This window comes from Rhododendron vialii, chromosome 2a, assembly GCF_030253575.1.
Source record: "Rhododendron vialii isolate Sample 1 chromosome 2a, ASM3025357v1".
NCBI classification, from domain to species: Eukaryota; Viridiplantae; Streptophyta; class Magnoliopsida; order Ericales; family Ericaceae; genus Rhododendron; species Rhododendron vialii.
Genome location: NC_080558.1, coordinates 44,844,459 through 44,872,332, shown reverse-complemented (window position 1 = coordinate 44,872,332; position 27,874 = coordinate 44,844,459). Strand labels below are relative to the sequence as shown.

The window sequence follows — 27,874 nt, the reverse complement described above, 5'->3', positions numbered from 1 at the left end:
AGTTACGTCGGACACCCTGCTTCTCCTCTCGCACAAGCAGAGGCCTGAAGGTATCGTCCGCTCAGGGATCCCGAGTTGACTCATCCGAATCGCCCATCCAACTCAAGGTACCTTCTTTCCTCTACTCATTCTCAAGAACCTCTCTTTCTTTCTTTCTTTTTTTTTGTTTCAGTAAAGAATTGCTCAATAACTTTTATTAGGATTTCCTTTGGATTGGTATTTGATAACTTGAAGAAACGATCCGAGCAACGTTCGGTTCAGCTCGTTAATTTTCGGGATTTTCTTAGCTGTTGCAGTATTCTTTAAAGAAAAATTCGGGGTTTTCTTACCGGACCCAAAAAAAGCAATTTTCGGGTTTTATCAAGAAACATTCAAACTTGTTTTTTTTTTTTTATAAATCAGTAACTAGCGGCAAAAGGTTTGAATTTTTTTTCCCAAAAAAAAATTGCATTATTTTTTAGTTCTTGTTTGAGAACCGGATAATCTTTTTGGGACGGAGGTAGCATATCTGACGTGCTGGATATTGGAGACGAAACAATGTTCTCATGGTTTGTTTTTTCAAGTTGTAGCGTTAATCTTAGAATTGTTCTCAATTTCTTCGATAGACCAAGCTGTTCGTATGCAAATCAAGCTTATTAAAATTCAGAATTTGGCCATTTTCCCTAAATTAAAACGTTGCGCTCTTTCCTTTTTTCAAGAACTTTTGGGCTTTCCCTGTGGATTGGTAACGATAACTTGAAGAGATTGGAGCAACGTTTGGTTACAAGTCATCAAGTTTTTCACGATTTCTTAGCTGATGCAGTATTCTGTAGGTATCTGAAGTGATTGTAAATTGATTTACCGGATACATCCGTCGGTTTTGAAATGGTAGAAGAATTGATATCTCGACATGCTTTCATCTCTGTGCCTTGGTTTTCTATCCCCAAGTAATAGTGTAAATATCAGGCTTATTCAGAATTAGATAGAGTTTTTCTCAATTTTTCTATAGACCATGCTTTTCATATGCAACTCGAGCTTATTATGATTCAGAATTTGACATTTTCCCAAGTTTATCCTTGGGTCTTATTTTTCTATTTTAAAACTTTGGTCTTTCCTTTGGATTGATCTCTGTAACCTGAAGATATTGGAGCGACGTTTGGTTACAATTCATAAATTTTTGTGTGTTTTCTTAGCTGATGCAGTATTCTGTAGTGTATTAATATTTGTTCTTGTCGGATATATCCAAAGTGTTTGATATCGGAGATGGATGTCTATCATTATGTGTTCATCTTTCTATTCCTTTGTTTTTCCTTCCATGTTATAGTGTCAATATCAGGTTTATTGTCAAGTCGATTGAGTTTTTCTCAATTCCTTCAATAGATCAGGCTTTTGGTATGCAAATTGAGCTTTATTAAGATTCAGAATTTACTTCTATTGACCAATGCCGTCACTTAATCCCCCGTTTCGAGAATCTTCAAACCTCAGTGTACTAATGGCACAATGTGTTGTGCCCCGCGGCATCTTATGTCACTGACTTCCAAGATTGACCAGTAGTTGTGGAGCCAGAGACATTTTGGGCCATTCCAGAATGGTTTTCCACGATTAAAAACCTTTTAAAACCTTTTAACAGCTCTTAAACTCCTTTTTAATGATTTTTAATGTCTCATAGTGTATCAAGATGAATCTAGAGGCCTTTAACAAGCTGTTTTCAGTATTTAGAATCAATACAAACACATTTTCTAGGCCTATGGTTCATCATGAAGCATAAAAACCAAAACTATTTTGGCGATGCACAAAAAGGTGTAGCATATGCGGTACATCACTCTGCCGTGTGGCATTCTATGTTAACGTAGCAGTTTTCGGAGTTATACTGTTATTTCATTTTTGTACATATTCATGCATTTTTACACTATACAGTTTGCACCACGAGCACGTCGATGTGTTAGTTAAATCCCATTACTTATTTGCTTCCCTCTCCCGTATCTGTTTACAAAATTAAGTTTTTCAAACGATTTTGAACTCCCCCAATTAAAATGCTTAGTAGAGAATGACTCCACATCAAGCAAGTGTGGTGCTTTTTCAACAAAATATTCTCCTATCATAACTTGGCTCCTGAACCCAAGATTTTAAGATTTTTCGTTGGGCAAAAAGCATTATTATTTTTCTAAAATAAATCATCGGTTTCTCGGATCAATTATCTTAAAAATCCGAGTAGCGACTCTCAAAAACAAATTCGAGTCGGGCTGCCCACAAGGGTGCCCGGGTGATTGTCCACAGATTAATTTCTCAATTGGTACCCACATGGAAAAAAAAAAAGGAAGTAATTGACAGTTGTGACCAAAATTGTTTAAACAGTATTCATTAATTATTCACAGTTTAATTTCCTAATTAATACCCGAGTAAGAGGGGAAAAAGTAAGTTACTATATACTCCTAGTAGTAAGACTAAAGGATAGATAGCGATTGGGACTTTGGAAACATTCTGCCGATTGTGATCGATGCCTTTCATATTATATAATAATAATATATACTCTTTTTTTTTTTTTTTTTAATCAGTCAATTCATTTCAAATCCGAAGGCAAAGATTACATCGCAAAAAAACAGGAGTGCACCAAACTACCTACTCCGGGATTACAGGACACCCTGCAAAAGCAAATCAACAATAGGTGCCGATATGAGAATCCCATCCGGGACTAGACAGAGAGAAATCAAACGAAATCCCAGTACAAACCAATAAACAATAAAAACAGATGTAATCAAAACAACAAACAGATCACGAGCGAAAGAAGAAATCTAATCCCGTGTCGGAGACCAAACACTGCTTCGCGCCTGAAAACTGCCGATGTCAACCCAGAACAAGGAAACAAACACTGGAGAGCAAAACAGGCCGGAACTACAACCGGAAAATCTCTCCAGCCGGAGCTGCATACACATGTTTATGTATGTATAGACCAAATCAAAGCACCGACTTCGAGACTGGGAGTGACCAGCGCAATCCTATGTGTGAAACGAGAAATTATTCGTTGCCCCAGGCGCAACACGTCATCTATGTCAGGTGATGCCTCTCACCAATCAAAACTTGCTTTGTGGATAAAATTTTCAGTTCATAAGAGCATCCGCACCAGTTTCATCAAAATTTGGACCAAATTAGAGAGGAAAAAACCATTTTATTATTTTAGCTACTTACTTTTAAAATGTCTACTGCATCAGACTCTCTATATTAAAATTAAAAATATTAATTTCTTTATTAAAAAGAGAAGAAGAAAGCAACGGAGTATGGAAAAAACAACAGCTATCCCACCCCCACACACACTCTCTCTCTCTCTCTCTCTCACTTTACTCTCTGTAAAAACCAGCAAACAAAAGTTTTTACAAAACCCAAACTGTACCAACATTGACCTCACCCACGAATTCCGACCAGTTGATCAAAGATGGCCTATTGCCAGCGTCGACCACAAGATCCAACCACGAATTCTGATAAGTCGATCAAAGAAGGTCCATTGCCGGCGTCAAAGGTGTAGATTGAGCCCAAGCCGTCGGTGAAGGTTTGAACAAAGTTTGAATTGAAAACATTAAATTAATGTTTTACCTGTGAACAGTTCCTCTCCTTCTTCCACGAGGGACTGTAGCAATGTTAGTTTGATGCCAAGCAGAGGCGAGGCTGATGCAAGACCATTTTTGTCCTTTGGCTGGTTACTATAGCGCCAGATGCGAAGTGGTGACACTGATGTGGATGCCCTTAGTCCCATTTGGGGCATTAGTACCCACTAACATATATTCTTCTCTTTCCACAGACATAGACTTCTCTCTCTAAAATGTAGGCGGGTAGATCTAAAAATTGAACCTAAGTTCTTTGTATCCAAGAAAAAAAAAAGGACCAAATATTTTTAAAATTAAATGTGTTATATGATGAGAAAATAGCATCTCGTAAAGTAAAAAATAAATACTTAAAATAGAAGTATCTTAGCAGAACGGAGCTCGAACTCGTTATTAGGTCTGTTATTATTGCCTAAACGTTACCCCAAGTATGTTTCAGAAGGAGACCACATCCAAAAGCCATGATTCATCTTTAAAAAGGAGTTTTCTTGATCATTTAAATGGATCAAGTGCATCAAAAAAGTGTTTTATAAACTATTTTTAACCATAAGCATAAAGCTATTTTGAGTCTACGGTTTGGAGGTACGGCGTTGTTCTGAAACATACTAAAGGTTTTGCTTAACGGTATTTTGAGGAATATCGTATGGAGTAACTGGTGTACCGTGCGAGGATCTAGACTATGATCGGCAGGCCCGATAGTGAGTTGGTATACCGCACGGTTTATCATGACATCGTGCGTGATATCTGCATAAACCGTGCGATGTTATGAGTGATCAGGACGGTTTTGATATTAAATTGTTATTATGTTTCCTGCATATCATTTCCTTTATCATCCACTGTACAGCAAGCACCACGAGCACGCCAATGTGAAATACTTAATCCCATGTCTCTTCCCCGTTTACTTGTTTACTAAGAGGTTGATGTTCCGATTGATACTGAAAGATTTCTACTTTGAAAATACCAAGTAGAGACCGGTTCTTACTGGGCGAGTGGGGTGTTTTCAATAAAACCTTCTTTATTCGTAACGTGGCTTCCGGACCCATAGTCTCAACATTTTCGCTAGGACTAAAGCCTTTTTTTTCATTCAAACAAAACTATCGGTTTCTCGGATCATCCATCTCAAAAATTCGGATGGTAATTCTCGAGCCCACCAGTCGGGGAGCCCACAAAGGTTCCCAATGAAATCAAATTTTTTCTCAATTCTAGAACATGTCTAACATTCCCAAAAAATTTCACAACACCATCAAACATTCTGATTTTTATTGTGCCTATTCATATGACTTTACATGATGCATCGTTACCCATAAGAACATTACCACAATTCACTTATCTGTAGGTGTTGAACCAATCCGTGTTAGGAGACACGTGAAACGAACATGCTGAATCCAGAATCTACTAATCTGCCATGTCATTCGAACCAGCTGAGACCGAAAGCATATCACCACCATCTGACTCCTACTCCACAACATTTGCAGAAGTTGATGATCCATCTTTCCTCTCCCCTGTCTTTCCATTCTTCTTCCAGTTAGTTTCCTTTCCCTTCTGCAGACAGTCTTTCTTCATGTGCCCCTGTTCATGACACATGTAACACTTAAACTCAAATGTGCCATCGGACTTGTTCTTTGACTGAGACCTCCCACGTCCCGAAACTGATTTACCTCTCTCCTTCTTCCTGCCACGATCCCCGTACCCCTTAATCACTAGACCTTCACCCTGCAGTGATTCTGTTTGTTGCTGCGTTGATTACACGCCAGAAGGGCTGTAGTGGCTTCCTCCAGTTCTACGGTTTCTTTCTCCCAGAGTAGGGTTGTAACGAGGATTTCGAGAGAAATCGATAGTGAACACAGTAACATCAGCGCTTGGTCTTTCTCCTCAAACTTTATGTCAATCCATTGTAGGTCACTCACAATCTGATTGAACGTGTTGATATGCTGAATCCGATCAGCACCCTTGACTATCTTCAACCCAAACAGTTTCTGCTTCAGAAATAGTTTGTTCGTCAACAACTTTGACATATACCCAATGTTCTGAACACCGTACCGGCCAGGATACCAGTTTTCCTACTGGTACGCTACGTACCGGCACCGCTCAAATACCGAGTACCGTTTCGAATTTACTGTAACTACAATATATATAATAATTATATATAATTATAATTCAAAAAAATCCCCCATACCATGCAATTCATCATAAAATACATATGTGTTTACCTCTTGTCCCACATTGCCTAGTTACAAAATTTTTTTCCATCTTAAATGACTTTGCACACTAGTGGGCTTGTGAATGAGGACCCAAGGAGAGGTCTCGTGCGCTCAGGAAAATGGGTCGTGGCCGAAAGTAATTTCGAAAAACTGATTCGAAAATCAGTTAACCGGGTGCGCGTCACGGGTTATTCGCACGCAGGGAGGGTGCAAATCCAGGATTTGAGTCTCGCGCACGTACTATGGTTAAGCCCAACGTTTTGGTAAAATTCTAAAACGGACAACTCTTTTTTTAAACCAGAATCTGTTTTTTTTAAGCAGTTTTTTTTTTGGGTTAATATAACGTCGTTCCAAAAAAAAAAAAATTTCGCTCTGCAAAATTTCGGCCGGAATCTCTGGTAACCTCGTCTCGGCCGGTATTTTCCGGAACGGCCGGTACTAACCGGTATTGTGTCCGGTACGGAATTGGGGGGATAGGATACCGATTTCTCTTCAAAACGGTACGTATCGACCGGTACGGAACGGTATTCATAACTATGCATATACTTGCTCTCCAATTTAGTCCAGACTCCAGCCGGCGATTCATTATCCAACATGTGATACATAACTTCGTTTGCAAGACACGGACGAATCGTACTCACCGCGTTCATCTGGAGTTCTTTCCGATCGTCGTTAGACATAACCTCTGGTTACTCCTAGTAGTAAGACTAAATGATAGATAGCGATGGGGATTTTGGAAAGATTCTGCCAGATTGTGATCGATGCCTTTCATATTATATAATAATATATACTCCATACACATGTTTATGTATGTATGTATGTATGTATAGACCAAATCAAAGCACCGACTTCGAGGCTGGGAGTGACCAGCGCAATCCTATGTGTGAAACGATAAATTATTCGTTGCACCAAGCGCCACAGTCATCTATGTCAAGTTAAAGTGGTACCTCTCACCAACCAAAACCAACCTGCCTTGCGGATAAAATTTTCAGTCCGTAGTAAGTCTGCCACCATTTAAGGCATTAGTACCCACTAACGCATATTCTTTTCTCTCCACATACGTAGCCTTCTCTCTCTAAAATGTAGGTGGGTAGATCTAAAAATTGAACCCAAGTTCTTTGTCTCCAAAAAAAAAAATGACCAAATATTTTTTAAATTAAATGTTTTATATGATGAGAAAATGGCATATCTCGTAAAATAAAATAAATAAATAAATACTCAAAATAGAAGTATCTTAGCAGAACGGAGCATAAGAAGACCTGCTCTCTACGCTAAGATTTTTGAACCTTTTCTTATTTTGTCCTTACTAAAAAAAATTTGTAAAGCCCAAAAAGTCTAGCTTAAAATAAAAATTTATGACTTCTACCCAAATATTTTTGAAATATCCAAGATAAAGTCTCTTGGATATTAAAAAAAAAAAGAAGGGTAAAACTTTTTTTTTTTTTTATTCCTCTCATCTGTAACGCTGGGTAACAACTAACAACTAAAAAGTTGCTAGATAACACCGAGTAACGACAAAAAAATTGCTGGGTAACAGCAGCCATATTGTTGTAAACGAACAAATTAATTTAATTTTTTTAACAAAGAAAAAAAAAACCTTCCTGAAACTTAGTACTCTAAACTATCAAAGTTTGCATTTTTTACTTTTACCCTAATATTTTTGTTGTAATATCCGAGAGGCTTTATCTTGGATATTGAAGGTAAAAAGTCATAATGTTTACTTTAAGCTGACTTTTTGGGCTTTATGATGAATATTTTTAAAAATATTTGGCTTAAATTCATAAACGTTTTCTTCTATTCTTCTCGTTGAGACGAATCAATAATTCAAAAAAATTTGTTGCAAAATTTTAAAAAAAAAACATAACTTTTTTATTAAGGACAAAACAAAAAAAAAAACTCAAAAATCTTAGTGTAATTGGGCGGGTCTTCTTAGAGAGTGTTTCCGCTAGTGAAAATTTTGTAAATTTTAAATTGTAGTTGAAAAGTTGTTAGATATTTCTAGTAATGAATAAGTTATTGAAAAATGTCAAGTTATTATTTGAAGTAGTGATTTTTTTTACAGGGTATGTGAGTAAAAACGTTTTTAAATTGGTAAAAACTTCTTTATTATTGGAAACCAGTTGGTAAAATGCGTTAAATTTTTTATATTTTTTTGTTAATGGAAATGATTTGTTAAAATGTGTTAAGTTTTTTTGTGTCTACATAATTTTGGACAGTTAAAAAAAAAAGAATTTTTTGATTTACACGCCTATTTTGGAGAGAGAGGGCTGTGTAGTGGAGAGTGAAAAATGTGTGTAAGTGAGTATTCCTCAAACGGTGAGAGACTTTCCTACAACAAATTTTACCCATAATACAGATTTTGATTGGCGTGAGGCATCGCCTAAGCATAAATGACCGTGTTCCCCGAATAATTTCTCGGTGCGAAACCCACCAGTCACCACCTTTGAACACCCACGTGCTTTTCTTCCTACTTTCGACGCAGGTTTCTTTAACCTGATTAGGATGTTTTTGTATGTATATATGTGATCGAAACTCCATCTAAAAATAAAAATAGAGTTGGTCGATTGTGGGCCCCACCCGTGTGTATATATATATACACACTCAAAACCTTTGCCCACCCGACCAACTTCGTCCATATGGCAAGCCGATCCTTTCTGCACCTCCTGATCCTCACCCTCCTTTGCACCATCTCAGCATCCCAGTCTCCTCCAATACATCTCCGGCCACCCACCACCACGACGGTCCCCCCTCCAGAAGCATGGACCCCGCCACCCCTCAACGGCGAAACTCCATCGACGCAACCTTCTCCCTCTAGGCAGCCAAGTTTCCGCCGACCCCCCCCACCCCCACCCCCAACAACGCCAAACGAACCATCTCCTCCCTCTCCTCCTCCTCCGCCGCCAAGAACAGGGAAAACTAGTCCGAATACTGTGGTCGTTGTCGTGGCAGTTATGCTTTCAGTAGGAGCGGTGGCCGTTGTAGCCATGGTCTTCGTTCGCCTCCGAGCTCCCACGGCAGAAAATTTGGGCCAGATGTTGGGTATGGCATTTGTGGAGATAGAGCTGCCGGAAATTACTTCGCCGGAGATTGACCAATATCTAAACTCGGCGATCTCGTCGGGAAATGTGGAGTTGGCGATTCACGCCGACGGAGTTGGTGTTCCGAACCAGGCTACCTCGTCTGAATTTGTGGAGTTGGAGCTGGAGGCGGCGACTCCCACCAACGGAGTCGGTGAACGCGACGCGGGAGGTACAGAACCAGCATCTATGATTATGGTAGCATAAGCTTCCTTGAAGGCACCTCGGAGAGGTGCAGACTACAGGATTATGGTACCGGTATGAAAGTATCCTTTATGTTCTTTTCTTTTTTCTTTTTCTTTTTTTTGATAATGTAAATGTTTCAGATCAGTTTGTACGCACCTTAAACTAATAAGTTAATATCAGTATCGTGTTTTGTCTTTGATCCTCTCGATCACGGTTGAGGAGAATTGCAAAATTGACCAAATCTTGAATATTAACGATAAATTAGTCCAACACTAATTATAAGGCACAGTTTTTCTAATCCCACTTGAGGGTTAATCGAAATTTATCTACATACCATGAAAAGAAAAAGAGAAAAAATACTCTCTTTTTTAATAGACGAGGAAAATTTGTTAAATTTGTCAAAAAATTATGAGTTTCGATAAATTATGAATTTCGAATTTCGATTAAAATTTTATGCTTTTTTTTTCAATAAGACAAAAATAAGTTATTATTCTGAACTAAAGTGTTATTATTCCGGATAATTTATGGATCTCAATTTGGAATACGAAGCATTTCCCTGGTAGCCCTAGTTGACCACATAAAAACGTACAAAAGTAGAAACCAAGGATCATACTCCCTCCATCCCGATTTGTTTGTCCATTTTTACTATTTGGAACCTCTTACAAAATTGTCTATATATTTCAATTTATAATGTTTTTTATATGCAATATGGATCTTGTTTGATAAATCTCAATTAGATCTAAAATATGATGTTTTCAAAATTATGTAAAATATTATAAATTGTGAGATATAGACAATTTTTTAAAAGACACGTATGTCGAAATTAGACAAACAACTGGGACGGAGAGAGCAACTAATAGTACATCCAAGACCCACTTGGACTAATCACAACTGGTGACTACTGACAAGATGGTGAGATCGCTCCCGTAGAATTATTCAAGATGCACATAAGTTTACCCTTGAGATACTATAATAAGGTACGTTTTGTAGAGATCCATATTTTTTTTAGGTTGTATTTTTTTTTTTTTTGTTAATGTGCGGCCCGTCGAGATAGGCGGTACGGATATTCGGTGTGACGTCTTTGTGGGAGGATATATGGGTAATTGTGCGAGAGGTGCACGTGTGTGTGGGGTGGGAGCATGGGATTACTCCCCATGCCAATAATTTTCCCAGGAGACTACTTTCTCCCATTTCTCTTTTTCTCACTCTCTCGGCCAAACTCTCTCCTCTCCTCCGAAACTTTCTCCTCCTTTCTCTCTCCGATTTCAACACCTTAGAGCGTGATTCCGGATGAAGTTCAAGAATTAAAGTTGCTATACGGAGCACGGGCTTTCCGAATATCCAAGAAAAATCTTGATCGGACCACGTGGGAGCTCGGTTGACTTGGTCAAAGAGTCGGGTTTTGCTCAAAACCCATGAGGTAGAGATTTCTTACTTTTGTTATGCGTTTAAACGGTGTTTATGTACCTAGATCGTGCCTTGTTTCGTTGTTTGAGGTTGTTTCTTCCATTTCCGAGAATCTGCAAGACAGGGTCTTTGTTTTCGTGGTTTTGCGCCTTCTTAAGCTCAGAATTGAATTTTGGTTCCTTCGTATGAAAGAGAGTAGACTTAAAGCCCGTTCTAATGCCGCTGAATTTATGGTGATTTTTAGAAAACTGGTCTACAATCTGTCTCGTGTGCTGGATTTCAGCTCACTTTGAACGGTCATAACTTCCTCATCCGATGTTCATTTCATGCAAACTTTATATTGATTTTAAGGTCTTGAAGTCAGCTTTCATTTGCCACTGGAATCGTCTTAAAACTCTTAGTATACAGAAAGTTATGATCGTTTGAGTGGATGTGTGTCAAGCTGTCATGTTGCGTGACAGATTCGTATTGCTTCAGTAAATGCCTCTTTAGCCATATTTTGAGTGCGAATCTGACTAGGGTTTCTTCGCATCTTTTGTACTTCGTTCAATTGCGCAACTATCGGGATTGGAATCATTGAAAAATAGTGAGTATGGAATTTTTAATGAATCGTTGAACACTGACTGCTCCTTGGGACAGTTTTGGTCCGTTGATTCTCGTTCGTCTGTTTTGACTCCTAATCACTTCTAACACCTTTTAAACATCGTTAAACCATTCCTAAGCTTGATTACTCGAGTTCCAATAAGTTAATGAGCATTCAAATCCCTTTGATACCCATTAAGTGTAATCTTAGTGTCGTTGTAAATGGAATATGTGATGTAAGGTTGTTTAGGAGTACCGAAGGCTAAGTGAGATGTTGTGGGAAGTATAGTTGGTAGACGTGAGCTTTTCTAGTGATCTAAGTGGTAGCATAGTAATGCGTGTCCGCAAGATTCACTTATCCTTTAAACTCTTTGGCGCTTTTTTCATGAGATCTAAGTATCAATATTATCGAGTAGTATGTTGTAGAGTCGCTATGGAGTCGGTACGATATTGTGATTTACTAAGGGAAAAGACGTGTACTGATTTGTCAGTCGATGTTCTGTTATGATTAATTGTTTGGAATACTTTGAAATGTGATTGTCTATGCGTGTTTGACCTATAAGTCGGTTTGATTGATGTGCTTTATGGTGTCATGAGATTAGAGAAGTGTTTGTTGAATGAGTTGTATGATTATTGGGATTTAAATGGCTGTAATTGAGAATTGGAATGAGGAAGTGACAACAATGTAAGGGGTGGAAATGCAGACTGCAACGCAAGGAGTGGTAATGCAGAGACCCAAATAATGGGTGATGTTGACTGCAATGCAAGGGGAGGAAATGCAGAGTGGTTGAGATTATGAGAAGTGTCGAAGTGGTTGCGAACCTATTATGAATACGTTTGATTGATGTGATTTTAATATTGTTTCTATATGACATGTGAACGGTTAGGAATACTTACAAGTTGTTTGGAACTCTTTCGCCGTAGTCAGTCTTCCGTTGTGATAAACTCGTGTTTCTCATGTTCACTTATCGAATTCTTTCACTCTTTGTACATACTTCATCTCATTTTCATATAACTTGAGTATAGATTTCTTTGTTTTCAAAAAAAAGTATAGATTTCTCTACTGGGCTAGTGTAACTCAACCTATCATTTTCAGGTACACTACAGGGACATAGCCTTGGAGGGTGTGAAGTGCATGCAGACATCACAGACTAAAGTTATTTTGATCTGGAGTACTTGTCTTTCATCGTAAATTAAATTGCATTGTACTGTTTTCTCTATTTTGGAATACTGTATCAATTGACAGATTTGTGAAATTCAGAAACTGTATTGTAATTTGGGGTACCGTATGTACTATTGTGAGGATTTGTATTTAAAATGGTATTGTTATTTGTGTTAAAATCGAGAGCGTGAGATGTTTGGTTCAGTCAATTGCTTATCTGTTGAAAATTAAACAATAGTATTAAGCAAATAGCCTTTTTTGGATCCCTTGAAAAGAAATATCAAATAGTCCAAATAAAGTTTTTTTTTTTCCGTAAAACTGAAATTCCCAAATAAAGTATTCATAAGCACCTAAATTGCCCTATATTACGCCTATTCTTTCTTGATTTTGCTTATTGTATAGTAATTTTTAAACCACAAAACAATTTGAACCAACCGGGTCCTTAAATCAAGGCTCTACATCATGCTCGACAATTTTTAATTCATGGATGTTTCTGGTAATTAATAAGTTGTGAGAAAAAATTTAGTATAATTAAATTGTTGGGTGTTTTTTATAGTGAATAAGTTGTTAGAGAAATGTTAAATTGTTTCGGGCACTTACAACTCGTTTGGATCGAGCGAGTTTCAGAAACAAAAGATGAGAAATGGTGGGAGACGGTGAGAGACCAGACCCCCTTGCTATCCCTATTTTGTTTCTCAACATTTTTGGTGAGATTTTAAGAGAGAGAAGATTCCCTTTTTACCCCTCTTCCGCCTCCACTCACCACCGCCGCCGCACCACCATTTCATGTCCTTAGCCCACCATCACTACTGCAACATAGTGGATCTAGGGCTGTGAGGGTTTTTTTTTTTTTTTTGAAGAACGGTGAAGAAGAGATGACTGTGAGAGAGACGATCAGTGGATCTAGGGCTGTGAGTTTTTTTTTTTTTTTGGGAGACAATCGGTGGGAGTGATGCTGGTGATCGTGGGGGGGTGACGGAGAGAGAGGTCTGTGAGGGTTTTTTTTTTTATAAAAATAAGAAGATAATGTTGTACGTGTAAGTGGAGGGCTGGAAATAAAAGAGGATGGTATTGGTAAAATACATACAACTCTCTCTCTTTTCATCTATATTTTGTCAAATTTAAAATGAGATAGCGACAAACCACACATCTTTTTTTTTCTTCTCTCACCTGGGTAGCCAAACGTACAGTGAAAGAATTGAAGATGAGTATGTAAGTGAAAAAAATAATTGACAAATATGTTGTTGACAAATTGTTAAATAATGTGAACAAGAAGCCAAAATACAAAATCTTGTTAATTAGTGTGAACGATATGCTAAAATAGCCTAAGTTCGTTTTATCGAACAACGGACATTATCTAATAAATCGAAGCTCAAAAATTCAAACATTGAAAATTCGCAACGGGGTTCAAAGAAGTCATGGAATTAAGTAGCCGAAATAAAGATCAAGAAAAATCATCATCCCAAGAATTACAGACGAGTTCATCTAAGTTCTACAGGAGCAAGACATACAAAAAACCCTCGCACTAGGATTGGGATTTTTGATCTGAGAGAAGGGAAAGGAGGCAGCCGGAGCACAGCTTCTTCGGGCTCTATCGGGGTCGGACCTGAGAATGGGGTCTCCGAGGAGTGGCTTTGTGTCGTCCTTTGCTGGTCTGAATGGAGGTTTCTTGTTCTCTCTCCTCTTCGATTCACTTTCGCCAATGTTGGTTTTGGTGTAGGTCGAAACCTCTGAGGCTTTCATGTTTTCCAGTCTTTTAAAACCCTAACCCTAGTTTTGCCCCAGTTGAGGAGAACGTCGATGAAAAACAGACAAATACCGAGGGACGATGGGTTAGGTTAGCGCACCACATGATCAAGAAGCGCGAACGAACTGAGCTCCTCGCCCTCGTGGCTCAGCTTGTGAATGTTCGGCTCGACTGGTTTAGTAATCGAACTGAGTTCAATACTCAATAATCAAGTTCGAGCTCAATTATTTGACTAGAAAAGTTAAATTGGATTGAACGAACCAAGCTTGAATAATTTGAAATTGGGCTCGACTCAGCTCATTTTGCAATCATACATTCGACGGAGCCTAAAGAGCACCCTATGATGGGTTCGGCTCACCTTCAATATTGTACAGTCCAGTGTTCTTCGGTGTATGGCTGAGATTATATCAGCCAATCCACATTGATATCTTCGGCCAAAAATGATACTCACACAACAATTCAAACACAATTTTTCATATACATGTGAGCTCCACACATACTATTATGTGTGGACCCCACATGTATATAAGAGATTGTGTAAGTTATTGTGTTTGGATCGTTATATGAATGGAATTGTTAATCTTCGGCTATATTTTTGCCACGTGGACCAGGTTTTTTGCTATCCCAAAATCCCTCTGTTTTGACCCCTCTGTGGTGACCCTTTTGCTCTCGCTAGTCTAATCCCACCAAAACACACTTTCATTCCCACCAAAATGGTACCTACACATACACACTTCCATTCCGGAGGCCGAGTCCCTGCAGTGAGCAGATCTGGCTGCAATTTGCAGCCCCCTTAAAAACGACATTGTTTGAGGTAAATTGGGAATGTTGTCTCACTCCTCTCTTCTCTCTCCAACCTCTTTGGCGTTTTCTTTGTTTTCTTCTCCCTTTTCTTTGAATCTATTGCACCTAGGCCTGTCAATGGACCGGATTCGATCCGGATCCGATCCGGAAAATCCGATCCGGATCCGGATCCGGATCCGATAACATCGATCCGATAATCCGATAATCCGGATCCGGTAATTCAATACGGATCCGGATCGGATCCGGATCGGATCGGATTAAATCCGTTATCAATCCGAATCCGAACTTTATTTTTTTTTTAAATTTTAATTTTTTTAAAAAAAATAGTAAAATTTTTATTTTGAAAAAAAAAATGTTTAAAGAAGTTGTATTTTTATTTTTATTTTTTATTTTTTATTTTTTAATTTTTTTTCTGAAAATATTTTTTTTTTGAAAAAAAAAATTGTATTTTTTGAAAAAAATATTTTTTTTTGGCTAAAATTTTTGAAGTAAAAAAAGTTTCCGGATCGGATTCGGATTTTCGGATCGGATCCGGATTTTTCGGATTCGGATCCGGATTCTCGCTATCGGATTTGAGTCTTATCGGATCCGGATCGGATTGTGTCTTATCGGATTCGGATCCGGATCCGGATCTGTCGGATCCGGATCGGATCCGGCCCATTGACAGGCCTAATTGCACCCAGCCCCACACACTCTCTCTCTCTCTCTCTCATCTTTTTTGCTTTCTAACGCTGATGGAGTAGTTCATTATTAAAACAAAATTCATTCCCATGATCTCTGATCTATGTTTGTCATCATGCAAAAGGATTTTACAAAGGAAATTCATTTTTAAATCAGTTCTTAGAGCCCGTTCTAGAAACATTCTTAAAAAAATAGGATAAATTTTTATAGTCGTCCCTCTACTTTTACGGCTGTCTTAATTTCGTCCATCTAATTTCAATTGTCTCAATTTCGTCCCCGTAGTTTGTTTTACGTTCCAAATTGGTAAAATCGTTAACACCGTCAATGAAACAAACGAAAAAATATGATTAAAAAATTAAGTGCTCCAATTTCAATATGGTTGAACTAATGCGAAAATCTTATTTTTTTGATCATTTTATCCTAAATGGTCGTAATAAATTTTTGGTCTAAGGTTTTTCAACGAGCACCGAAAAACTCCTTATTTAGTTTCAGAGCTCTCTTAGGATGCTCATTGAAAGATTTTAGAACCAAAAATCCATTATGACCATTTAAGATAAAATGATCAAAAAAATAAGATCTTCGCACCGGTTCAAACAGATTAAAAATTGAAACTCTCAATTTTCTAACTATATTTTTTAATATATAAACGGTGTAAAGAATTAAGTGTTTCAATTTTCAATCCGTTTGAACTGGTGCGAAAATCTTATTTTTCTGATCATTTTATCTTAAATGGTCATAATGAATTTTTGGCTCTAAGGCCTTTCAATGAGCACTCTAAGAGAATCTTGAAACTAAATAAGGAGTCTTCGAATGCTCGTTGAAAAGCCTTAGAGCCAAAAATTCATTATGACCATCTAGGATAAAATGATTAAAAAAAATAAGATCTTCGCACCGATTCAATCGGATTGAAAATTGGAGCACTTAATTTTTTAATCATATTTTTCCATTAGTTTCATTAATGATGTTAACGATTTTACCAATTTGGAACGTAAAACAAACTACGGAGACGAAATTGAGACAATTGAAACTAGATTGACGAAATTGAGACAGCCGTAAAACTAGAGGGACGACTAAAAAAATTATCCCTAAAAAATAAACAGCTTATTTCACATTTTTAAACTCAAAAATAATATAAATGAAAAATAATTTTTAAATTTTTTTTACATCGTATAAAAGATCTCGATGAGCTCTTTCAAACAAGATTTATATTGCATATTTTTAGATTTCAATAAGTCTATAACTTTTGAGCTTGAAATTGCCTTCTTAAAAAATAAGAATTTGTTTTTGCGTTGCGGAACGGGCTCTAACTTTGTCCGATTCTAGAATTTACCCCCTGGTGGAGTCCTCAATTCGATTCTTGTAAATCTAAAAGAAGAGAGAGAACCAATCCTATGTCTTGTGCTCTTTAATAACTTTTTAAATTAACTAGTTTAGGAACCTGAATAAAAAAAACGATGGGACCTTTTTAGGATACTCGATCGGATTCAGACAAATCCCCTTTTGTTCAATCAATTAGCAAACTAGAATGAATCACAAGAACTCAAAAAAATCAAATCAAATATCAAGTCTAGCTCAGAGATCAAACCCTTTCTGTTTTGGGGCGAATTGCCTCATGCTAAGAATTCTTCAAAGCTCATATCTTCTTTCATATTTTATCGCCGGTTTACCAGATTGTTCTGGTTCCTCTTTGGGTAATGTTGCTCAGCCTGCTCATGCGCTTCTTGGAGATAGAAAAAAAAAATTTTGATCATGAACTTGTTGGAGTTGAAGGGTGTGTACTGAGGTGGAGGAAAAAAAGTTGAAGAAAACGCCAAAGGGGTATTGTAGAGAGAGAGAGGGGAGGAATGAGACAGCATTCCCAACTTACCCCAAACGATGTCGTTTTTTAGGGGCTGCAAGTTGCAGCGAGTTCAGTTCACTGCAAGGACTCGGCCTCCCTTTCATTCCTTCGAAAAAGCTACACTACCTTTCCGTCTTTCAATAGAGAATATCCTTTTACGGAGAATACCGTGAAAATGGGTTTATGGAAACCAATCGTGTGCGTCCAAAGTATTTTTGGACAGTCCGGATTAAAAATCAATTTTGACCGGTCAAGATTAAAAAGCAATAACAACCATTGATTGCGAAAACGGATGATTGTGATTACACGAATCTGCGAATAACTTGTTCACGGAGGAGCCGTGAATAAGTTTCTCTCCTTCCAATTAGATTGTTATGGAGAAAAACAGAGCAAAACACAACCGAAAGAAAACAACAAAAACTCAATACTTTCTGGGCCCATTCTTAATGAAACGTTCTTATCGTCTTTTACACTCTTTTTTTTTTTTTTTGACAATAAAGAAGAACTTCGTAGATAATAAAGAGTCATTACATCCCAATGTTCACAAAGTTACGAAACAAATAAATACACAGTCTTGAATACACATCAATTACTCCAATTGTATCCTCAAGATTATAATAGACATAATAAGTAGGAGTAAATCAAAAATTACAAAATGGGCACATTAACATCACATTGGATTAGGGTCTCCAAAAAAATCCATGCCCCAAAACATCCCTTGCACATCCTGCTTCATTCTATCTGTCATTTAGAAGAAAAAGAAAAACAGACTAAGTGAGAATGCGAACACAAAAAAGAAAAGTCAGTAACCAACGGCATATCACCTCATTATTTCGAGAACTCATGAAGCCAAGTAAATCTTCATATGAAGTGTCATCCCCCATTAACATATCAGTGTAACTTTGTGGAGGCACACCTTCAAAGTATCTATGCTTATCATTCAACAATTCATTGGAAAGTCTTGAATCCTAGTAATAATTAAGTAAACAAGTTATTGTCAAAATCTGGAATTTTTCAAAAATGACAACATGCTAAGGACAAATATTACTTCCAATGAATGAAATGTTGTGCGAGGAGGGGAAGTTGAAATCACCATGTCTGAAGCTACTTGAGTTTGAACCTTTCTTTTTTTAGATCCTTTTTCAAGACAACTTTTGTATCTTCGATTTCCCCGCTACAATAAGCCTCTTTTCTTCAATCCTTTTACTTGTACGGTTGTACCCCACCCATGCTTAACAAATCAGTTGATGAGGAGGAGCGAGGACCCTTTGTGCCCTTGAGGTGATTGTATGGTCAAGATTTTTTCAACTTGTGCATTGACCTCAGCATAATTCCTTGCTAGGAGATCCCGAGCTTTTTCACAAACAACCGCCTTACCCACCAATTTCACATACGCTGAACACAATCATGCACAATGATTGCTCATATTCATCTTGGAACATATCAAAAGCGGGTTCCCTATACACATTCCTAGCGTGCCTCAAGATAGGAACATCAACTTTCAATATTGGTATTTTCTGGTTCATATCAACATTTGCAACCACTTCCTTGTCGCGCCTATCATCAACCGCCCTTTGAAAATGTTTAAAAAATTGCACCAAGTCCAAGTCAGATTTCAAGTAATTTTTTATGTGAGCGATAAAACTCACTTACTTGGGTAGTTTTCTTTCCAGCAGAAAATTGTTCCCTTCCATATGCCATAGCCCATTTCTCCCTTATTCTATACAAACCCTCCAACCAAGTGTTTTCTTGAAGGTTATAGGTACTTACCAGATAATTCCATGATTCCAAGAACTCTTCCGCATCCACACAATCATACACACATGTATTAAAGTCCCTGCCAAAAGAATCTGTGCTCTTGAAATGATGATTGAGATGCTTCAATGTATTTTGGGACAAATGCCACAAACACAATCTATGACGAGTTTCAGGCATAACCAAAGGTATTGCTTTTGCCATCGCAGCATCTTGATCGGTAAAAATCGTGTTAGGCTTTTTCCCTGACATACACTTGAAAAAAGTGTCAAAACAACCATTCAAATGAATCAGCAGTTTCATTGTATAACAACGAAGCTCCAAATACCACTTGCTGATAATGATGATTTAATCCAATAAACGCTCCAAATGGGCGACAATCTTTGTTAGTTCGGTCTGTAGTACTATCAAAGAACAATACATCACCAAAACAATCATAGTCCACCACCATTTTAGCATCAGCCCAAAAGATATTAGTGATTTGATCATCCTCATCTGTTTGCAACTTAAAGAAAAAAGAGGGATTTTCCATTACCTTGGAATGAAAATAATTCAGGAGGCTCCCTACTTCTCCATGCTTTAAGTCATTCCTTCTCTTGGTTCGGAGGTGATTTTTATGATCTTGTTGAAGATAACCAAGATTTGGTCGTCCTCCAACGCGTCGACTAGTTAGCTCATAAGCTAGCTTTGGCTTTATCCCGGAACCATCAGTTAGATCAATTTCAACTGTTTAGACCTCATTTATTTTCCGGTGCAATGGCAATATATAAGACAATGACGGATCTACCAATGGATGATTATGAGTAACTTCAAAATCAATTATCCGATATTTTCCATCAACTTGCAAAGAAATAGTCATTCTTGCATCACAACCAGTCCTCGTTTCTTTTTGAGGTTTCCTCACACATGGTCCTTGTTTTTTACATCGGAAACCCTCTTTAAAACACACAAATCTTCTGCTCCGTATCTGACCAGTTACCTTGTCCTTGTTCAAATATTCTTCTCGAATACTAAACCCAATTTCTTTGGCGTAGCTATTATACCATTCATATGCGGAATCTTCTGATTCAAATTCAAGTTCGATTTCCCATCCTCGCTAAAATACTGGTTGGATTGAAATCTTCAAGAAGCGGTCCAAGCTTGCCTTCAAATTCCCGAGCAAAATGGATGTAAACCAACAAACAACACTAATTAGTTGGACCATACCTGCAGCTTTTATCTCAACCAAGTGTTACTATACTTAATTGGATCCTAGTCATTTCCCCATTCTTCAATATTTCAACAGTTATATTATTAAACACACTATTTTGGTTGCCCTCTCGAATTTATATTTACTTTCTGAATTACAAACTTCTATCTTTCATCCAAAAAACAGAGGGGAGGAGAAAAAGCAATTATCAGACAACCAATAATGGAACAGTTATAACAACACACAGAAATCCTCCACACTTAGTCGGTGAACCGTTACAATGTTTAAAACTTCATTAACAATATCTTTTCCCTAATAATTCAATTTACAGATGCATCATAAAGACATAAACACAAACCAATAATACACCAAAAATTTTATACCTTTGAGCCTCTTTTTGACTTTCTATATAACCGAAGATTTGAGGTATGCTCCCGTGGAGATTCCACGGCTGGGAAACCCTTGTCCACTGACAAAATCCTTTGACCTTGAATGGGAACGAGGCAGTAGAATGCTCCATGTGGGTTATTATGGTAACGATGCTTTGCATAAAGCTAGCGAAGAAATGGGACCTGGATTACCAAAGCACTGCAACACAAAATGAAAGCCTATGTTGAGAACCAAGCAATCTGAGAACCATATGAACAAGAACAAAACTCTTATCACATGTTCACCAACATAGTTTGATAAGGCTATGCTGTAAATTATGTACAGACCAAGTACAACACAATTTATTTACAAAAAAATAATAACATTGATCCTCCATATAGAAATACATTATATAATCCCAGCGTTATCTAAACTTGAAGCTCCATGGAAAATAACGTGGAGACCATCCGCAGAAACCATCAGCAAAGTACAAAAATCAACAGAAACCATCACGAAAGCACAAGAATTGAAATTTCAAGCTCTATTGTGAACATTTCATAAAAATGCTCAACCAAAGATGATGTGTAAAATGAGTGAGGCAATCAACAACAGAAGTCGGTAGTAATGGCTGAAGGGGGCACAAAATGAGAGTCCACTGCGCAGAGAACAAAGAAGAAATTGTCAATCATTAACAATCTTACGAAATGTGACCGAGTGTTTCTTCATCTCTTGAACTAAGAGCGTCGAAAACTAACAAAACATGCACAGGAGGGTAACTATATTCCTCAACTTGTAAAAATGTAACCATTTAATTGAACAATATAAGCAGTCATTAATAAAGGCATATGTTTCTCTGCATCAAGAGATGAACTTGTTTCCTAATCAGGGAGGGAAAAAAAAAAAGACCAAAAGAAAAGGCCTAATCAAGTCGATTAGTTTTGTATTGTAGATGCTCCGTTCCGGAACAAAAAATAAGTCTTTATTTTTTAAGAAGGCAATTTCAAGCACAAAAATTATGGGCTTATTGAAATTTAAAAATATGCAATATGGATCTTGTTTGGAAAATCTAGATGAGATCTTTTATACGATGCAAAAAAAATTTAAAAATTATTTTTCGTTTACTATATTTTTGAGTTTGAAAATGTGAAATAAGCTGCTTATTTTTTAAGAAGGTTTCTGGAACGGTGTAATTTGTATATGGACTTGGCCCAACCCAATTGCGGTGGACCGGTCAGAATAACCCAACCCGAAATTCCACGACCCATTTTCTTTGAACTTGGATTCACAGTTACGTCGGACCCCCTGCTTCTCCTCTCGCACAAGCAGAGGCCTGAAGGTATCGTCCGCTCAGGGATCCCGAGTTGACTCATCGGAATCGCCCATCCAACTCAAGGTACCTTCTTTCCTCTACTCATTCTCAAGAACCTCTCTTTCTTTCTTTCTTTTTTTTTTTGTTTCAGTAAAGAATTGCTCAATAACTTTTATTAGGATTTCCTTTGGATTGGTATTTGATAACTTGAAGAAACGATCCGAGCAACGTTCGGTTCAACTCGTTAATTTTCGGGATTTTCTTAGCTGTTGCAGTATTCTTTAAAGAAAAATTCGGGGTTTTCTTACCGGACCCAAAAAGAGTTTGTTTTTATCAAGAAACATTCAAACTTTTTTTTTATTTTTTATAAATCAGTAACTAGCGGCAAAAGGTTTGAATTTTTTTCCCCAAAAAAAAATTGCATTATTTTTTAGTTCTTGTTTGAGGACCGGACAATCTTTTTGGGACGGAGGTAGCATATCTGACGTGCTGGATATTGGAGACGAAACGATGTTCTAATGGTTTGTTTTTTCAAGTTGTAGCGTTAATCTTAGAATTGTTCTCAATTTCTTCGATAGACCAAGCTGTTCTTATGCAAATCAAGCTTATTAAAATTCAGAATTTGGCCATTTTCCCTAAATTAAAACGTTGCGCTCTTTCCTTTTTTCAAGAACTTTTGGGCTTTCCCTGTGGATTGGTAACGATAACTTGAAGAGATTGGAGCAACGTTTGGTTACAAGTCATCAAGTTTTTCGCGATTTCTTAGCTGATGCAGTATTCTGTAGGTATCTGAAGTGATTGTAAGTTGATTTACCCGATACATCCGTCGGTTTTGAAATGGTAGAAGAATTGATATCTCGACATGCTTTCATCTCTGTGCCTTGGTTTTCTCTGTGCCTTGGTTTTCTATTCAGAATTAGATTGAGTTTTTCTCAATTTTTCTATAGACCACGCTTTTCATATGCAACTCGAGCTTATTATGATTCAGAATTTGACATTTTGCCAAGTTTATCCTTGGGTCTTATTTTTCTATTTTAAAACTTTGGTCTTTCCTTTGGATTGATCTCTGTAACCTGAAGATATTGGAGCGACGTTTGGTTACAATTCATAAATTTTCGTGTGTTTTCTTAGCTGATGCAGTATTCTGTAGTGTATTACTATTTGTTCTTTTCGGATATATCCAAAGTGTTTGATATCGGAGATGGATGTCTATGATTATGTGTTCATCTTTCTGTTCCTTTGGTTTTTTCTTCCATGTTATAGTGTCAATATCAGGTTTATTGTCAAGTCGATTGAGTTTTTCTCAATTCCTTCAATAGATCAGGCTTTTGGTATGCAAATTGAGCTTATTAAGATTCAGAATTTACTTCTATTGACCAATGCCGTCACTTAATCCCCCGTTTCGAGAATCTTCAAACCATTGCCATGGCTCTTAATTTTGCTATCATTGGGTTTTAGATTTTCAATTCATTTGTTTTTTGGAATGTGTGTATAGGTAGATTAGATGTCGCACTCAAGAGAAGGAAGGTGAGAATCCTGGAAAAGACAACTTCATAGTTTTATGATTTTGTTTGTTTTTAGCTCAATTGTCAATTTGAAACGCTTTCCTTGTGTTATGCTTCTAGATCTTCTGCTTCACCCCCCTACTCCAAGTCACGTGTTAGGGATCGTCGATCGAGATCCTTGTCAGGGTCTAGGAGGAGTCGCTCCAGGTAAAACAATCCCACAGGTGAAAATTACCTAGTTGATTATTTTTTATGTATTATTCAATGTGACCGGTGCGTTGTGTTACTCCAGGAGCCGTGATTCTGTTGGTGCTGTTAATCCTGGAAATAACTTGTATGTAACGGGTTTGTCTACAAGGGTTACTAACAGTGAACTTGAGAAATATTTCAGCCGTGAAGGAAAGGTATCAGCCCTCTAAATTTAGTTCTTAGATCCTACAAAGTGAATAGATTTTTCATTTTGGGTGTGCTAAGTATGTAACCTGCAGAGTTTATTTAGCTTATTTCTTTAAGATCTGGTGCCGTTTATCCATAATGAGGTGGAAGTTAGCATTTTTAAAACCTGTTCAAGATGAATGGCTGATATGTGATACCTCATTGTTTGCAGGTTACTGAGTGCCAGCTGGTTACAGATCCTCACACCAAAGAATCTCGTGGGTTTGCTTTTGTTACTATGGAGACAAATGAGGATGCAGAACGCTGTATTAAGCATCTAAATCGTTCTGTGCTCGAAGGACGATTAATCACAGTGGAAATGGTATTATTTTTTCTAGGAACGGTGCAAATAGTGCACTGCACCTAAACTGTTTATCGTCAATACTTTTGTTACCCCATTAAGTTTTACTCATCTTCAGAAATATAGTCTGATATTATTTTGGCAGCAGGTTCGGCTTGTGTAGCTCCACCGAAATGACACTCTAGGCTTTAAAGTCTAAACAGTTGAACCTAAACCTTCACGCTATTGAGCTCTACATCGACATATCACTCATCACGCTATCAGCCCTGCATCGACATTTCAAACTCATCGATTTGAATTCGACTATTTTTGCAAGGGTTGTATGCCCTTGATACCTTCTCTACGTTCATAACCTTATTTAACTTGGTTATTATATTTGTTTTTAGCTTATATTTTGAATAACCTAGAGGCATTGTGAGTAAGTTATTATTTACTCAGGTGTTTTATGTCTTTTGTCATAGTGTTCCATTACTAATTGGTGCCTTAGAAAGGGGGAAAAAAAGAGAAATGAAATGCATATTAAGTGGGAAAAGGGCCTAAAGGACTTTGTTAACAGTATTTCGCATGGTTGTTTTATTTATCTTTTGGAAACCCCGGAGATGGCAAACAGTTTGTGTCGCTACTGTTCTTTTGGAGTCAACTTTGGTAACAACATGAATCATCCTTGAAATTTTTTTCCTCTTTTCCTGATGAGCAATGATCCTTGAAGTTGTTAAACCTACTGCATGATTTTGATTGCAGCTGTTTCGGGACATGTCCTTTAACTTCTTAAAATACTTTGAAGTTCAACATTGTTCTATATACTCTTAACATAAAGGTGGTTTCTCTCTTTGATATGATTTGTTTGTCTTTCATATTTCTGTGTCCACAGGCCAAGAGGAAGCGTGGGAGGACGCCAACTCCTGGAAGGTACCAAGGTCTCAGAGATAAACGAGGTACATGCCAAAAACGATGTTCATACGTTTATAAGCCCTTTGGTTGGTTAAGTTCATTTGGTTTTCTGTGACTTGTCCAAATTGTTCGGCATATGTTGTTTATGTCGAGTCACCCGTTATGATTTCAGTGCCATGCTTGTACTTAGCACTTAGCAGTCTAGGCCTGAATTCCCTTTGTTTGACAAAAATGGGATCTGAAGCAAGGATTGGAGCTTAGTCACACAATCCATCAGATGTAGCAGTTGGATCACATCCTTTTGTGCGGATTGACGAATTGAGCGAAATGTGGGTAGAACTTGCGAAGTCTTTCATCCAATTTACGGATCTTATATGGTTTCCACTCTGCATCCTACCCGATTGGTGGTAGCTAGCGAACAGCTACCCACATGACGGACCTTTTTTAGTTGCTTGGCAAGTTATGTCATTTAGTTTAGGTCTTGTAAGTTCCTTTGCGAGCAATTTTGAGGTCTCAAGAATACTCCTCCATTAAAGCTAAGTCTATTGATTGTGTCTTATCTGGTAACTAGATATAATAACAGGTCTAGCAGAGTACTGATTAGCATGCCATTCAAGTAACGCGTTATATAGTACTATTACAGAATGCTATATTTATCTTTAACATATTCAATTGTCCTGGCTCTATTTGGGTGCGCTTTTGCAGGACGTGACTACTCACCTCCACGCCGGTATGAGAGAGATCCTCGTACCAGTGAAAGCCGAGGAAGACCACGCTCCCCGCACAGTAGGAGGGGCAATGATGATTACTCTGACTCGTATGGGAGGCGTGGTGGTGGCGGCTACAGAAGAGCGTATTAACTCAACTCGATTAAGCACTACCTCCCATTTCAAGTTTTCAATGGTTCTCGTCATGTCGTGTCGTGTCATGGTGGCGGCTACCGTTGACCCACATAAGTGAAGTTTTAGTCTCATTTCTCCTATTTTAGATTTCTTTGTACCATTGGCAACTGATGTTATAAGCCTTCAACTATGGCTCATTTCAATTCCTGCGTTGTGATGCCAATGAACCTGTATTTCTGCCGAGGAATTGTTGGAGGAAAAATGTACTCTACTGTTTCAGTTACCCTGTTGGACTGGACTAGCCATGGTTCCTCATTTGCCTAACCTCTTCAACTTTTACGAGGCCTTCGGCCCTCTGTATTAGATTTTGCGTATGCTGGTGTTCTCGCATTTGTGGTCATTGGATGATTTTTTTTTTTTTTTTGTTATTGGTCATTGAATCATGTTCAATATTCTTATCGCTCAAAATTCTCTCATGATCTTACGGCAAGAATATATAGTAGCAGCGATGCGCAGAGAAACTGGAACAGCGAACTTGAGCCCGACTGCCCGAGTTATGATTGATGTGTCTTTGAAAATTCAGTTCAAATCTCATGGTTTGATTTCGCGTGAGTATTTGCATATGAGTTTACTAGACAAAGCCCCCACGGATATGATCTCTCTGCCCATAGAATTATGGTACTCCGTCTCCCTGCCAAGCGGCATTCAGCCTTTCATCTCGGTACAGACGGCTCGGATTGAATCTGAGCTCATACAATTTGAACTGTCCATTGCTCGATCAAGATTTAAGCCCTCGATTTTCGAGATGAACAACTGAATCGGCCACTCGGTACTGCTGCCAAGCACCCTCGCTTGGCAGCATCTCCCAACCCCAAAAAATGATCTCATCAGCCCCGTAGCCTCCGGGGAAAAGGATAGTGGCCCAAGTAACTTGTATGAGTAGGAGTATCCAATGTAGTAATAAGTAATAAGGACAGTAGAGGCCCATGGAGTCACTGCTGAAGTGCTGATTTGGTTCTCCTTTTCCATCCCATGAGGAATTAAACTAAACCCAAGGGGGTGACCCCATCGTAAAACACGAAATTTTAACAATGTTTTAAACAAGTTGAACGACTCATTAGATATATTGACCCATTTTAGAATCTCACACAATCTGGTAAAAATTTTGTGTATACCAAAACAAATGGTACACCCGTGGTTTGGTTCCTTACTAATATAGTATGTATTCTTATTTGAAAAATGCTAATTTCTGCCCATTAGGCGTAGAATAATCCAAGTAGAAAGTGTATCACAATTTTTAATATTATTTACTTATAATAGTATTTACTTCAAGTCAAATCAAAAAGTATGCAAGTGGGGTGATAGCTAAATTGAAAGACACTATGTACCCTATGTACAAACTCAGTGGTTAAATCCTGCTAACAACTTCTTGCATGTCCTCAAAATATCAAAAGTATTATAATAAATAACCTCTTTATTTTTTAATTTTTAAAGTTCACACCTATAACTACATTTTTTTTTTAAATAATGGAAATCTCAAAATTAAAGTTTAACTAAAAATATGAAAGGGAAGAAAGAATATATATACATAAACAAAGCGCCTCTGCCATTCAATCATGATCATTCATCTAATTCATTGAAAATACTTTTGGACATCTAAAATCACACGAAGTACCCTTTGCAATCCAAAAGGCAAGCCGTTTCTCAGAAAAAAACTCCCGAAAGAAAAAGAAGCTTATCCCATCCAATCGAAAGAGAGAGATCAGAGTTTGGAATTTAGGATAAATTTTTGGATGTTGAGCGAGTACCATGAGGCGGTATTCGTCGGTGTTCTCAACCGTCCAAACATGTTTTGGGTAACCCAGATTTATTCCCCCTCTCTCTCCTCACGCCACTATTCTTTTTCCTCTTTTTGTCTCTCTAAAATCCGACCGGTCCAAAACACGTTTGGACGGCTGTGATCGTCGACGGGACACCACGTGTGCAATACCCACTGGTCCTATTTGATTGGGGGGA

The 27,874-nt window shown here is 37.7% G+C and overlaps 1 protein-coding gene across 6 annotated transcripts; it reads left to right on the top strand.

The window, feature by feature from the left end:
• Window positions 1-26,258, top strand: LOC131314642 (serine/arginine-rich splicing factor SR45a-like). 6 transcript variants are annotated; one of them, XM_058343477.1, is made up of 8 exons: window positions 21,885-21,968; window positions 22,556-22,669; window positions 23,380-23,411; window positions 23,510-23,596; window positions 23,682-23,793; window positions 23,997-24,146; window positions 24,997-25,060; window positions 25,722-26,258. In XM_058343477.1, exons 3-8 carry the CDS (start codon window positions 23,389-23,391, stop codon window positions 25,874-25,876), a joined length of 591 nt encoding a protein of 196 aa, XP_058199460.1. In that variant the 5' UTR covers window positions 21,885-21,968; window positions 22,556-22,669; window positions 23,380-23,388; the 3' UTR covers window positions 25,877-26,258. The 6 variants fall into 6 exon arrangements, with proteins under 6 accessions (XP_058199416.1, XP_058199440.1, XP_058199449.1 ...); XM_058343457.1 differs by lacking the exons at window positions 21,885-21,968; window positions 22,556-22,669 and adding an exon at window positions 2-107; XM_058343466.1 differs by lacking the exon at window positions 22,556-22,669 and having other exon boundaries at window positions 21,859-21,968.
• Window positions 26,259-27,874: the final 1,616 nt, after the last annotated feature.